This window comes from Branchiostoma lanceolatum, chromosome 1 (genome assembly GCF_035083965.1).
Source record: "Branchiostoma lanceolatum isolate klBraLanc5 chromosome 1, klBraLanc5.hap2, whole genome shotgun sequence".
NCBI lineage: Eukaryota > Metazoa > Chordata > Leptocardii > Amphioxiformes > Branchiostomatidae > Branchiostoma > Branchiostoma lanceolatum.
Genome location: NC_089722.1, coordinates 22,261,743 through 22,277,088, shown reverse-complemented (window position 1 = coordinate 22,277,088; position 15,346 = coordinate 22,261,743). Strand labels below are relative to the sequence as shown.

Below are 15,346 nucleotides of genomic sequence, written 5' to 3'. Positions count from 1 at the left end.
GCTTTGTTCGACAGGCACATTAGTTATCATACGATACGTAATTCTGATGAAAGACAGACACATTCTGTTATGAATCCAGAAAATCGGACTACGGTACCGGTAGAAGATGTTTAACGTTAACTGCCGTTTAACTGCTCATATGCGACCATATTTTGCGCAATTATCCAGTGGTGCAATGTTCAATGCGAAGTTACTCAGATGGACCGAACCACCACGGGAGGTGGGGGGCGGTTTAGTCAGAACCATTGACACAAAGAAAAAAGACAAAAATTATGCAGCTATTAACTTTGTTTACACATACATGTATTTCAGCACACGTAATAAATCGTATGAACGTTAACAGGACACAAATACGCACACACCTTAGAAATTGTCTCCGTTGGGTTCCGCCGCAATTCCTGAGCAATATTATTTGATACCACGCAATCCTTTACAGTTTATTTCCAGAGACTGACGTTTTCGCAAATCTGCTCTGGAATGTATCGCACTGGGGTTTCGTAGCTTTCATAATTTGTTATTGATAAGTTTTTAAACATATCTAATATGTAATCATGTGCACTTGTGTTTGTATTTCTACACGATCAACAGACAGTTATGTGTTATCTCGAATTTGATAGAGCTTCAGTACCAAGGACAAGATGGCATTTTATACACTAGGAAAAGAAAGTATAAAGAAACCCAATGTATTTTCACGATTATCTTTAGAGTAAATTCCTTTTGTTCTTCTCTTAACATAGTTAAACAATGATAGTACATTGCATGACGACTTCATTGCGATATCATTGTTCTATATACGGACTTGTAGAAAAGTTATCTTCGAAAGGATAACGAGTGTCCTTAACATACAACTTTGAGACCATTTTGTGCATTTGTCTGGTTTGACAATTTTACTGTTCACTCTTTTACCATAAGATGGTTTTCCAGTTTGATTCTGAACATGTCCCATAGAATCGCCAGAATAGCATCATCACTATCCAGAACTGTGGTTGTCTTGGTAAGGTGGGTTTCGTAGTATCGTGTTGTTATGAGCTTCCTTCCCATGTAGGTGATGAGACCATCCGCCAAGTGGAGCACGCAAAATGGTCGTCCGGTGAAGAAAGGACTCTCCCGCTGTGCCCAGGAGCACATCTCGGAGAAGTCTTGCAGCTTGTGTTCTTGCAAAGTGAACTTGTACAGCACTACCCACTCGCCAGATTCTACATTAATAAGAAGTTTTGTTGCAATTTCATTAATTGCAAGTACATGGTAGAAACATAGGGGAAAAACAAAAACATACAGTGTTGTGTCAGTGAACTGTGACTGACTTTGTTGTAACAATAGGCTACTAATACTAAATGCGACTGTTGGCTATATCTAGACAAGCTGGGTTTGACTTCTTTTTTTTTTAAGCAACGGAGGACGAAAAGTCCCAATTTTTCTAGAATTTGTGGGTTCTGTGATTTCAAGAGAAAAGAAGCTTTTCGTCTATGCGAGAATGTGTAAAAGTAGGGGTATTTCGTGGTAACTTTAAACAATTCGATTCTTGAAAAAGACAATAAAGTCGAAACCGGTCGAATACCAGTCTCTTCGCTGTCATTTTCCCAAGAGCTACAAATGATTTAAACAATTCGGCTCTTTCGTCATGGTTAACTGGACAACTGGAAATAAAATGTGCTTCGTCTTCCACCGCTTTGGACGTACATTATTTACAAATTCTTCTTATGTCGTCCTCTCTCTACTTCTAGGGGGTGAGCACTAATTCTTACTTTGCTGATGGCCGAGCGCAACTCAAAACCAGCAAGTTCTAAGTACCTCTCTTAATGTCGTCCTTATGAATTCCGTCAGGAGTCGCTTCGTAGTTGTCGACATCCAGCTTGGCTTTGCTCTTTCTTTGAAGGAACCACGTATCGCCCTCTTGTTTAAGCCTTAGGGACGAAAACAAAGTACATTCATGTAGTTTACGTGGAAGGGAAAGTTTTATCTACTGGTCAAATCAAATGTTTTTGTCGAGCGCGCGACATTTTGCAATACATTTAAACCTTTTCACATTCGCCAAGAAGGTTATGTTTTCGGTTCCGTTTGTGGCTGACACCCTCGTAAACCAAGACCGCCTATCGCTCGACGTTACATCGCGAGCGTAAGCGGCCCTGGTAAAAAGACCCTACGCATATGGTTCTGGGACCTCGCCGACACTTGCTCATGAATAATTAATGAGCAAAACTATCGGCTGCCATTTGTTTTGGGTAACCAAAGCAACAATGTAACACGTAACCTGATTGGTTGATAGCTTCCCAGCGTTCTTTGCGCGCTGCTTCCGATGAGGGGAAGCAGGTGACGTCGTCATAACCATATGTGTAGGGTCTTTTCACCAGGGCCGCTTACGCTCGCGATGTAACGTCGAGCGATAGGCGGTCATGGTTTACGAGGGTGGTGGCTGTGTGTGTTTGCGGTTGGATATATTTAATTTGTTTGTTTTCGGACACCATAACTCGAGAAGCTATGGATATATATTTATTACATCTGGTATGTTGATAGGTGTCTTACGGAATTGGATTAACGACAATAATGTTGATAATCTGATTGCTGGCGGTGACTTTAATATGGTAAACGACACTGCCATTGATAGGATAAGCAAGCACCCCCTGGCGCGGAGCTCAGGTGAAAATACGAAGGCATTAAATAGTTTCAAGAAAAGTCTAGCACTTGTAGATATTTGGAGGGAACGCCACCCACAGGTGCGGCAATTCACCTGGAGGCGAAAAAACCCAGACCCAGTATCCAGTAGAATTGATTTCTGGCTTATCAACAAGTCGCTATCAACCAACATTATAAGTTGTGATATCAGAACATCTATCAGAACAGATCATCTTGCTATATTTTTGAAGGTGCAAATAACTGACTGCTCTAGAGGGCCTGGGTCTTGGCGCCTGAACACCTCGCACCTGATGGATGAGAATTATGCCACAGGTGTGAAATCTACAGTACGTTCTGTTACTGAAGAACTTAGTGATTACTGTCAATCAAAACAACTAGCTTGGGAGATGTGCAAAATAAAGATTAAAGAGTTCTCCGGATAAATACTCCAGGATTAAAGCAAGTAATATCAACACAGAACACAAAGAACTTGAAATGAGACTCCAAGAGCTAGAGTGCCAATTAGATTTAGATGAGACACTGAACGATGAAACTTTGAATGAATATACAGAAATTAAATCAAAGCTAGAGAAAATATACGAATATAAAGCAAAAGGGGCTCAAGTTAGAGCCAGGGCCGAATGGGTGGAGAAGGGAGAAAAATCTAACAAATACTTTTTGAGTCTCGAAAACTCCCGTTCGAAACATAATACAATTACTAAATTAAAACATGCAACAGGTGAAGAAACAAATCCCTTTAAAATTCTAGACTTGGAAGTTAACTTTTATAAGAAACTGTATTGTTGCGATAGTGATAATTCTGCATCTGACGAACAAATCAACACTTTTCTCGGGTCAGTTGATGTGCCCTCGCTTTCGGATGACGAAAGGATCCTGTTAGATGAACCTATAACAAAAAATGAATGTTTTTTAGCTTTGAAATCTTTGAACCAAAATAAAACGCCAGGTACTGATGGGCTACCGGCTGAATTTTATCTAAAATTCTGGAGTGAAATAGGGGACTTGGTCTTCGAATCCTTGACAGAAGCGATAGATAATAAATGTCTTTCTGTGACCCAAAAGAGGGCCCTATTGAAACTCATTTACAAAAAGGGTGACAAGACCGACTTATCTAATTGGAGGCCAATAAGTTTGCTAAACACTGATTATAAAATATTAGCTATGGTATTATCAAAACGACTGCAGAGTTTTCTCCCAAAACTGATTTCAGAAGACCAAACCGCCTACATTAAGACCAGGTTTATTGGACAAAACGTTAGATTACTACAAGATGTTATTTATTACTGTAACTATTATAATTTACCGGCTGCAGTCGTCTGGCTCGATTTTGAGAAAGCTTTCGACTCGGTGAGCTGGAACTTCATGCTAAGGACTTTAGATAAGTTTGGTTTTGGACCTACTTTCATTTCATTAGTTAAAACTATGTACACTGACATCGAAAGTTGCATCATCAATGCAGGATGGAAATCCGCTTATTTCAAATTACAACGAGGAATCAGACAGGGATGTCCCTTATCTGCCATGTTATTTAATCTTGTTGTTGAAACCCTTGCAGCTAAGATTCGGCAAACAGATACAATTAAAGGCATTAAAGTAGAGAGTGAAGAGATTAAGATTAGCCAGGTGGCCGACGACACTACTCTGTTCCTCGCTAATGAAGAAGCCATCAGAATTGCGTTAAAGACCGTAAAGGACTTCTGTCTTGTGGCTGGGCTAAAACTGAATGTTGGAAAATGTGAAGCCACATGGATAGGTTCTTATTCTTGTAGAATTGATAAGCCATGTGGAATAAATTGGCCAGAAACACCCATTAAATCTCTAGGTCTATACTACAGTCGTGAAGAGAAAAATTGTGAATCTCTGAACTGGGAAGAATCCCTTGAAAAAATGGAAAACTTATTTCGGGTATGGCAGAGAAGGAGACTTACCTTATATGGCAAAATATTGATTATTAAGTCTTTAGGAATATCTCAGATCGTTTATAAGATGTCTTCTATATCCACCCCTCCATGGGTATTAAAAAGAATTGAAAGGACCTGTTTCCGTTTCCTGTGGAATGGAAAACCGGACAAGATAAAGAGAAAAACATTGTATTCAGAGTACAAGGATGGAGGGTTAAAGATGCTGGATATAAATACAAAATGCAAGAGTCTACAAGCTGCTTGGGTCCGAAGGATAATTAAAACTCCAAAGGATCCCAGCAGAATTTGTAGATGGCGACAAATACCTTTACACTTTATTGACAAGCTTGGCAAAGACTTTCTGGTCTTTCGACTTAATTTCAAACGAAAAGCAGATGCACCTTCTCTGTTAACCCTTCCCCCTTTCTACAGGGATGTAGTATTGTCTTGGCATGATTTGGGAGGAGGAAAGACAGATTTTGCCCATGTACGTAACGAAATAATTTGGTGTAACGAAAATTTTATGTTGAACAACAAAACACTCTACTATAGACACTGGATAGATAGTGGTATTATATTTGTAAGAGATATATGCTGTGCTTCAGACTATATAACGCCTGTGTCGTTGCTCGAGAGACTCACCATCAGGAATAACTGGCTTTGTGAGTTCACCTGTGTTAAATTGGCAACAGGGCGGAGATGGCTTACTGAAGAAGATAATGGAAGCCAATTCCTTGAAAGCAACTCACTCTGGTTTAATGGGCAGCGTAAAATAGCTGACACTTTTACTAGCAGATACTTGTATTCAAATTCTGTATTTCATAACCCTGTAACACCTACCTCCCAGGCATATTGGGATTTTACAATCCCTAATCTGGACTGGAGAGCGATATGGAAATGCCAGACTTGTACGATCAAACATAATAAGTTGCGAGAATTTAACTTTAAATTATTACATGGAATACTACCTTGTAAGTACCTGCTCAACAAATGGAAAGTAAGAGATTTGTCTGGTAACATTTACAGCCCTACCTGTGATATATGTGAAAAGATCGAAAATTATGAACATATGTTTTTACAATGCAGTAGATTAAGAAACTTCTGGTGTAGAATTAGCATTACTCAGGATGAAGTCTTGTTAGGATCCAAAGAATGCTGCGCTAGCTTATTAACAATAGCAAAGTACTCGATCTATGTCTCCTGGTTAAAATGTAAAGATAATCCTAGACAACTAATGAGGGATGATGTGTTCCTACCTTTTCTGCATTTGTGTTCACTATACAATGTTAAGCTTCCCTGATGGAATTATGTATCCTGACGGAATTATGTGCCCCGATGGAATTATGTACCCGATGCTATGTACCCAGGTGGAAATATGTACCCTGATCGAACTATGTACCCGGACGGAATTATTTACCCTGGTGGAATTATGTATCCTGGCGAAATTATGTACCATGTTGAAATTAAAATCATTTGAAAAAAAAAAAAATGTTGATAGGTGTCGGCCAAAAAAGGACCGTTGAATTTCGATTATGGACCACCTGGTGTCTCATTGTGGTACTGCATCAGAGCCTCTGCTTTTCATATCTTGTGCTCTGGACATACTATGATCTTTAAAAGTTTATCATCCTTTATTCTATGATCTTCAAATGTTAGATAGTTCTTGTGCTCATGAAGAAGTGGCACAGTTACTACAGGTTAGGTACACTAGTTAGCCTGAAGCTAAGTTAAGCTACACCACTAACACCAGTATCGTTACCTGTATGTACCGGTGACGTCAGGGTGCTCATGGTCCGGTGCCAGACGGATGGGTGTACGGAAGGCACAACCGTACCCCACATCCGCAACCCAGCGGTCTCCATCTATGCTCACCACGTTGATAAGGTGTGCCATCTCTGGCGTGAATTCCCCTGTGTTGTTCATCACCTGCGCTGACACGGTTTTGAGGTTGAAACCGAGCTGACCGAGTAGCCATGAAAACAGACCGTTATTCTCATAACAGAACCCGCCTCGTCCCTTCAGCACGATCTTGTTGTAGAGAAGCTGAAGATCAAGTATAATCTCTTCTCCACAGTGGATGCTGTAAAAATATAGAGAAGACAACAAATCTTTTAACATTTGTAACATGGGGTCAGTATAACTTAGAAGTAGAAACGATAGAACATTTGAGACAATAGGAGTTCCAAGGGCTAGCCCCAGGTGTCAAACCTCTGCCCGAAAAAATAGACATACTTATTGAGAACAGTAGGGGCGACTCGGTGTGCTTCGCTGAACGCGAACCTCGGCGGGGTGCATTGCACTAGCACTACTAGTAGCTCTCAAAAGGCGTTACGCTTTGAGTTTGACTCGCTTACTTTTTATTACCTTTGCCATGAAGGTTTGTTTTTCGTGTGTGCGTGCGTGTGTGTGTGTGAGTGTTGGAGCAAACTAAATCGCGCTCCTAGAGACCGGCCCGACGGTAACCGTCCTCTAAAAGGGGGTCAATTATCTGCACTCTCACTCAATGAACAGAGGAATCAGCGATTCTTTCCTGTAGAGCTCAAAACGTTCTATCGACGAACTAGACTGACGGAATCACGTGACTCGCGGGTCAGGGTTCACGCATATAATTAACCAATTTGAGCTCCGCCCAAATGCCGACATCAACCCCAGCCAGCGAGAGCCTGATTTTGTAAACACAGGCTAGTGGCATACTTATGGCATTTGGAAGGTGAACATTATTAAACACAAATCAAGCAAATCAGGGCCTCATTCCGAAGAAGCAAGGAGGGTAAAAACAGATTTAACCTCCTAGATTACAACTGATATAATTTATGCAAATGAGGACCTTATTTGCATAATCAAAGAGAAACCTTTACAATACGTCAGTTCACTAAAGGTTCAACATCATTGGCAAAGGTATGGGGTCTTGGAAGTTTTTAGTATTTACAGCTCATTATGCAGACCAGGCACGATTCAATCTGAAAGACATGCTGTTCCTCGTTTGTACCTGAGGTTCTCGAAAGGAACTGTCAGCATGTGTGCCTGGTGGATGGCGCGAAGGTTATCCAGGGTGGGGCTGGTGTCGCCATGGTAACCTTTACGTGACAGGTACTGCCTGACGTCCATGATGTCTTCAGTTATGATCGGATATGGAGGGGAACTGCGATGTCAGTGGGTCACTGGAATAGGACGATAGGTCGCGAACCGGACAAATGCCACATCGACCGGCTCTTCCGGGTAACGGCTTCATTTACTTTGTCCCGAGTATGCTAATGAAATGTGTCCCGAGTATGCTTAATGTTATGCAAATGTCAGTCCCTTTATAAGAAATAGATAACGCTCCATGCTAAAGAAAGAAGCAGAAACAAAGAAGAAAGGAGGATATAGGACAATAGAGGAGAGCACAGGAGAATATAGGAGAAAGCAGGAGAATGAAGGAGAAACCAGGAGAATATAGCAGAAAGCAGGAGAATGTAGGAGAAAGCAGGAGAATATATGAGAACACAGGAGAATATAGGAGAAAGCAAGAGATTGTAGGAGAAAGCAGGAGAATGAAGGAGAAACCAGGAGAATATAGCAGAAAGCAGGAGAATGTAGGAGAAAGCAGGAGAATGTAGGAGAAAGCAGGAGAATAAAGCAGAAAGCAGGAGAATATAGCAGAAAGCAGGAGAATGTAGGAGAAAGCAGGAGAATATAGGAGAACGCAGGAGAATATAGGAGAAAGCAAGAGATTGTAGGAGAAAGCAGGAGAATGTAAGAGAAAGCAGGAGAATGAAGGAGAAACCAGGAGAATATAGCAGAAAGCAGGAGAATGTAGGAGAAAGCAGGAGAATATATGAGAACACAGGAGAATATAGGAGAAAGCAAGAGATTGTAGGAGAAAGCAGGAGAATGAAGGAGAAACCAGGAGAATATAGCAGAAAGCAGGAGAATGTAGGAGAAAGCAGGAGAATGTAGGAGAAAGCAGGAGAATAAAGCAAAAAGCAGGAGAATATAGCAGAAACCAGGAGAATGTAGGAGAAAGCAGGAGAATACAGCAGAAAGCAGGAGAATATAGCAGAAAGCAGGAGAATGTAGGAGAAAGCAGGAGAATATAGGAGAACGCAGGAGAATATAGGAGAAAGCAGGAGAATGTAGGAGAAAGCAGGAGAATCTAGGAGAAAGCAGGAGAATGTAGGAGAAAGCCGGAGAATGAAGGAGAAACCAGGAGAATATAGCAGAAAGCAGGAGAATGTAGGAGAAAGCAGGAAAATAGAGTGGAAAGCAGGAGAATGTAGGAGAAAGCAGGAGAATGTAGAGAAAGCAGGAGAATGTAGAAGAAAGCAGGAGATTGTAGGAGAAAGCAGGAGAATGAAGGAGAAACCAGGAGAATACAGCAGAAAGCAGGAGAATGTAGGAGAAAGCAGGAGAATGTAGGATAAAGCAGGAGAATAAAGCAGAAAGCAGGAGAATATAGCAGAAAGCAGGAGAATGTAGGAGAAAGCAGGAAAATATAGGAGAACGCAGGAGAATATAGGAGAAAGCAGGAGAATGTAGGAGAAAGCAGGAGAATGTAGGAGAAAGTAGGAGAATGTAGGAGAAAGCAGGAGAATGAAGGGGAAACCAGGAGAATATAGCAGAAAGCAGGAGAATGTAGGAGAAAGCAGGAGAATATAGCAGAAAGCAGGAGAATATAGGAGAACGCAGGAGAATGTAGGAGAACGCAGGAGAATGTAGGAGAAAGCAGGAGATTGTAGGAGAAAGCAGGAGAATGAAGGAGAAACCAGGAGAATATAGCATAAAGCAGGAGAATGTAGGAGAAAGCAGGAGAATGTAGGAGAAAGCAGGAGAATATAGGGAACGCAGGAGAATATAGGAGAAAGCAGGAGAATGTAGGAGAAAGCAGGAGAATGTAGGAGAAAGCAGGAGAATGTAGTAGAAAGCAGGAGAATGTAGGAGAAAGCAGGAGAATACAGCAGAAAGCAGGAGAATGTAGGAGAAAGCAGGAGAATGTAGGAGAAAGCAGGAGAATGTAGAAGAAAGCAGGAGATAGTAGGAGAATGAAGGAGAATGAAGGGGAAACCAGGAGACTATAGCAGAAAGCAGGAGAATGTAGGAGAAAGCAGGAGAATGTAGGAGAAAGCAGGAGATTGTAAGAGAAAGCAGGAGAATGAAGGGGAAACCAGGAGAATATAGCAGAAAGCAGGAGAATGTAGGAGAAAGCAGGATAATATAGCAGAAAGCAGGAGAATACAGGAGTAAGCAGGAGAATGTAGAAGAAAGCAGGAGAACGTAGGAGAAAGCAGGAGAATATAGCGGAAAGCAGGAGAATGTAGGAGAAAGCAGGAGAATATAGGAGAAAGCAGGAGAATGTAGGAGAAAGCAGGAGAATAAAGAAGAAACCAGGAGAATATAGCAGAAAGCAGGAGAATGTAGGAGAAAGCAGGAGAATATAGGAGAACGCAGGAGAATATAGGAGAAAGCAGGAGAATGTAGGAGAAAGCAGGAGAATCCAGGAGAAAGCAGGAGAATGTAGGAGAAAGCCGGAGAATAAAGGAGAAACCAGGAGAATATAGCAGAAAGCAGGAGAATATAGCAGAAAGCAGGAGAATGTAGGAGAAAGCAGGAAAATATAGGAGAACGCAGGAGAATATAGGAGAAAGCAGGAGAATGTAGGAGAAAGCAGGAGAATGTAGGAGAAAGTAGGAGAATGTAGGAGAAAGCAGGAGAATACAGCAGAAAGCAGGAGAATATAGCAGAAAGCAGGAGAATGTAGGAGAAAGCAGGAGAATATAGGAGAACGCAGGAGAATGTAGGAGAAAGCAGGAGATTGTAGGAGAAAGCAGGAGAATGAAGGAGAAACCAGGAGAATATAGCATAAAGCAGGAGAATGTAGGAGAAAGCAGGAGAATGTAGGAGAAAGCAGGAGAATATAGGGAACGCAGGAGAATATAGGAGAAAGCAGGAGAATGTAGGAGAAAGCAGGAGAATGTAGGAGAAAGCAGGAGAATGTAGTAGAAAGCAGGAGAATGAAGGAGAAACCAAGAGAATATAGCAGAAAGCAGGAGAATGTAGGAGAAAGCAGGAGAATACAGCAGAAAGCAGGAGAATGTAGGAGAAAGCAGGAGAATGTAGGAGAAAGCAGGAGAATGTAGAAGAAAGCAGGAGATTGTAGGAGAAAGCAGGAGAATGAAGGGGAAACCAGGAGACTATAGCAGAAAGCAGGAGAATGTAGGAGAAAGCAGGAGAATGTAGGAGAAAGCAGGAGATTGTAAGAGAAAGCAGGAGAATGAAGGGGAAACCAGGAGAATATAGCAGAAAGCAGGAGAATGTAGGAGAAAGCAGGATAATATAGCAGAAAGCAGGAGAATACAGGAGTAAGCAGGAGAATGTAGAAGAAAGCAGGAGAACGTAGGAGAAAGCAGGAGAATATAGCGGAAAGCAGGAGAATGTAGGAGAAAGCAGGAGAATATAGCAGAAAGCAGGAGAATGTAGGAGAAAGCCTGAGAATGTAGGAGAAAGCAGGAGAATGTAAGAGAAAGCAGGAGAATGTAGGAGAAAGCAGGAGAATATAGCAGAAAGCAGGAGAATGAAGGAGAAAGCAGGAGAATGTAGGAGAAAGCAGGAGAATATAGGAGAAAGCAGGAGAATGTAGGAGAAAGCAGGAGAATATAGGAGAACACAGGAGAATATAATAGAAAGCAGGAGAATATCGGAGAAAGCAGGAGAAAGCAGGAGAAAGCAGGAGAATGTAGGAGAAAGCAGGAGAATTTAGGAGAACACAGGAGAATATAGGAGAAAGCAGAAGAAAGTAGGAGAAAGCAGGAGAATGTAGGAGAAAGCAGGAGAATGTAGGAGAAAGCAGGAGGATATAGCAGAAAGCAGGAGGATATAGCAGAAAGCAGGAGAATATAGCAGAAAGAAGGAGAATATAGCAGGAAGCAGGAGAATGTAGGAGAAAGCAGGAGAATATAGCAGAAAGCAGGAGAATATAGCAGAAAGCAGGAGAATATAGCAGAAAGCAGGAGAATATAGCAGAAAGCAGGAGAATGTAGGAGAAACCAGGAGAATGTAGGAGAATATGGGAGAACGCAGGAGAATATAGGAGAAAGCAGGAGAAACCAGGAGAAAGCAGGAGAATATAGGAGAATGCAGGAGAATGTAGGAGAAACCAGGAGAATATAGGAGTAAGCAGGAGAATGTAGTAGATAGCAGGAGAATATATCAGAAAACAGGAGAATATAGCAGAAAGCAGGAGAATATGGCAGAAAGCAGGAGAATATAGGAGAAAGCAGGAAAAGAGCAGGAGAATATCGGAGAAGGCAGGAGAATGTAGGCGAAAGCAGGAGAATGTAGGAGAAAGCAGAGGAATGTAGGAGAAACCAGGAAAATATAGTAGAAAGCAGGAGAATATAGCATCTGAAAGCAGGAGAATATAGCAGAAACCAGGGGAGTGTAGGAGAAACCAGGAGAATGTAGGTTTGAAATCACAAGAAATACCAAGGAGGTTTTATATGAAACCTCCTTGGAAATACTAGTAAGAATCTGTTAGGTTTACTTTGTTGAGAGGGGTCAATTTATGATGGCAACGATTGACCTTGAACATTTGTTGAAAACTTTTATTGTGGCAATCTCATAACTGCAATCCTAAATTCAAATCAGTCTTTCGTCAACATAATAAAAGGAGGTACAATGTAGTTTCTAATCGCAAAGTGTATTCTTGACCTATAGTGTTAACTCTTGTCCCCACAGAGTGCAACAACACTAACCGATGTATAAAGCCCATACTAAAACCAAACTAGCGGAAAAGCCATGTTTTGTTTTATTTTGCCACTTTCAGACAACTCTTATTCGTCGATGTCGCTTGCTTGATTTGAAGGGTTAATCAAGACAAAGCTGCCCGAAAATTCTCTCTTAGGGCTAATCTTGTTGTGACCATGTTAGTGTGTACAGAAAAGTCATAGCGCTACTATATATGTGGAACAGCGTGTATGCTTTTGTAACTCTAGGTGCACATTTATGCCAGACACTTACTAGTACTATAGCCTGGAATCCAAACCTATCATAGCTCCCGAGTCTCTCTCCGCAAATAGTATTTGCGGAGAGAGACTTTGGAGCTATAATAGGTTTGGATTCCAGGCTACTAGTGCTACACATTCATCTTTCGTCTCGCGGGGTAGAATCGTGTTGAGTATCATTCGCTCTCCTTTACATAAAAGGGGACTTGTGGAGACACCTGCCGGCTGAATGCATAACGTATGTCTAGGAGCACTGCCCCACAACTCACTTTCATTGTAAAATCCCTTCTTCTTCGCCTAACGAAAGAATGTTCAGGCAGCACTGTCCTTGTTTAGCAAACATCTATTTCAGCCATACTAGTATTTTGTACAATGACCTGGCCCATTCTGTTCGCCCATCAGGACGTTTCTGTCTGCACTCTATGCATAATTAAAGATAATTACACAAAACGACTCTGAGAGAGGGTGTGAAATACAATTAATCTTTTGACAGATATTCAGCTGCCACGTTGATTGACTTTGATGGACTGGCAAGAGACAGAAAACTTTAAGAACCTCCTTGATGTATCTAAACTGTTTTGGGCCCCACCTTTAGCCAAGAGCTACAAAGCTGATATTGGATGCAAACAATGCGCTAGGAGTTGGTTTATATGAATAATTGCTTGGAGAACGCATTTGCTTATTGCATATTTAGCTAATCGTTAATAAAGTTATACCGACCCCTCAAAATACAAAATGTACTGTCGAAACGAGCGAATCTTTTAATTTCCATATTATTTTGACCATGTTCTTATTTTTCTGGAAACTTATTCTACGGTACCACTATGTGACTGTCGCTATGTACTCTAAAATATTAATATTCCCAGCCATCGGCAAAGGTGGTGCGCGAGGCAGTCTTTGTAAAATCTAACATTATGTTTCTCAATAGAAATATTAGGTTGAATTGCCACACATGTCAACACTGTATAACCCATATAACCCAGTTACTTATTTGGGACTGGCCTTCACTGACTGGAGTTCTAATCTATCATTTTCTAATAATACGCCCCGCATTTACTGTAGATAGACTTGAATGAAAGACCTTTATTGCACATTTGTGCCCAAGGTACTAGCAGTGTATTCTCCAAGCAGAGGTTTCGATAGAGTCGGGTAGGAGTGTCCGGGATGTTTTTACGTCTCTCTCCGTGATTCCCGGACACTCCCGCCCTACTCGACCGAAACCTCTGCTTGGAGAATGCTAGCAAGGAGTTTTTTAATATATAAAACCTCCTTGGTTCTTTTGACTTTGTGGCTCCCGTGGAAGCCTTTGAGTTGGCATATCACAAAATCTCTGTTTATTTCATGCTACTTTCTTTGTTACTGACTGAGTTCATCCAAGTTTCGCACCTCTTTGTCTTCAGTTCATTAAAACCTAACACGTAGTTGACAATAATAGCAACACAAAAATTGACTGATTACAGTGTCGCGGCCGGACACACGCAGAGCCATATTACACCGCGCGGGTGACCCATATGTCCAGCTTGCACAAAACGATAATTGATATTTTTCGTTCTGAAAAACTTTCTGAAGAACACTTCACTCACATATGGGTCACACGTAAAATTGAAAATTGGCGACTTGAATTCCTAATACGGTCGATATAACTAAGGAGGTTTTATACATAAAACACCCTTGATATAAGAACATGCCCTCCCATGTCATGTGTCCGTCTGTTTTGTTAAATTCCTTCTCATGTCAGTGCCACGGAGGAGTTTTGTGTTCTTTCGGCTAGTTGTAAACCGATTTGTCAAAACAAACTGTCGCCGATCCCTCCTGCGACCACCAAATTTTGATTAGCAAACGAGCCATTTCACACATACTGGGGACAACTTGTAGTAACGTTAGATTTATAAAATAAAACCGTATGTTCCAAATGGACCAAGTTGGTCTTGCAGGGAACTTTTAAGTTAGATATCTGAATAGAAACTTGGGTCACACGAACTATGGTTTGTCTGCGGTAACTTTTGGGCCGGTACTAAACTTCCATGCTAACCTGTAGGTTACGGATGTATTTACCACTGAAATGTTTCTGTGTTATATTAGCCGCAAGGCGCCAAAAACGCAAGCAAAGGTTTTGCGGCGTGACAAGTGCTGCCACCATGCAAAACAAGTCACAATTTCGTGTTCATTCGAGCTGTGCGTTATCTTTGTCTAACCATCCTCGGTCTAACCAAGGAGGTTAAAATTAACCTCCTTGGTCTAACATACCTGCTTCCTTCGTCTTTTAAAACTTTTTAGACTACTAATATTCGAAAGCGTTTTCAAATACTATCATAGTTAGTTGATGGCTTTGAATATTTCATCCTTTAATTAGTAGAGCTATTCATATCTCTGTTCAAGATGCATAACACTCACAACTGAATCAGACATATATTTCTATAACGAGTATATCGTAATTATGTAGTAAATAAGAATCAGTTCACATCGTTTGGAAATTGATAACGTTCGATACACAGGCCTAAGTTCAACCGGAGACGATGTCAATATAGCGTTGAAGATGAGTATCATTTTCTAATGATACGCCCCGCATATACAGTAGATAGACTTGAATGAAGGACCTTTATTGCACATTTGTGCTGAAAGTACTAGCAGTGTATTCTCCAAGCAGAGGTTTCACTATGAAATATGAAAAGATGAAAGATATTTGGACGGTCACCTATCGGAGAGACAAATTCTCACCGACATGTATCCGAGGAACGCAGCCGACGGAAATTCAAAGTGTGTGCAATGTATTACATATTGAGATGTCATTCCATGATAGCAGAACGTTTTTGTTCTAAATGTTTGAGTATC

The 15,346-nt window shown here is 41.1% G+C and overlaps 1 protein-coding gene across 1 annotated transcript; it reads right to left on the bottom strand.

Moving 5' to 3' along the window:
• Window positions 1-281: 281 nt before the first annotated feature.
• Window positions 282-7,750, bottom strand: LOC136441806 (arylamine N-acetyltransferase, pineal gland isozyme NAT-10-like). Its single transcript, XM_066438313.1, has 4 exons — window positions 7,525-7,750; window positions 6,295-6,615; window positions 1,792-1,904; window positions 282-1,196 (listed from the first exon to the last, which is right to left on the bottom strand). The coding sequence occupies exons 1-4, from the start codon at window positions 7,641-7,643 to the stop codon at window positions 895-897; spliced, it is 855 nt and encodes a 284-aa protein (XP_066294410.1). The 5' UTR covers window positions 7,644-7,750; the 3' UTR covers window positions 282-894.
• Window positions 7,751-15,346: the final 7,596 nt, after the last annotated feature.

Excerpts from the sequence above, each read along its gene's own strand:
- LOC136441806 (XM_066438313.1), bottom strand. The coding sequence starts at position 7,643 with ATGGACGTCAGGCAGTACCTGTCACGTAAAGGTTACCATGGCGACACC. Across the intron at positions 6,616-7,524 it reads GTTCCTTTCGAGAACCTCAG|CATCCACTGTGGAGAAGAGA; the intron begins GTACAAACGAGG and ends ATATTTTTACAG. Across the intron at positions 1,905-6,294 it reads GACGTCACCGGTACATACAG|GCTTAAACAAGAGGGCGATA; the intron begins GTAACGATACTG and ends TTCGTCCCTAAG.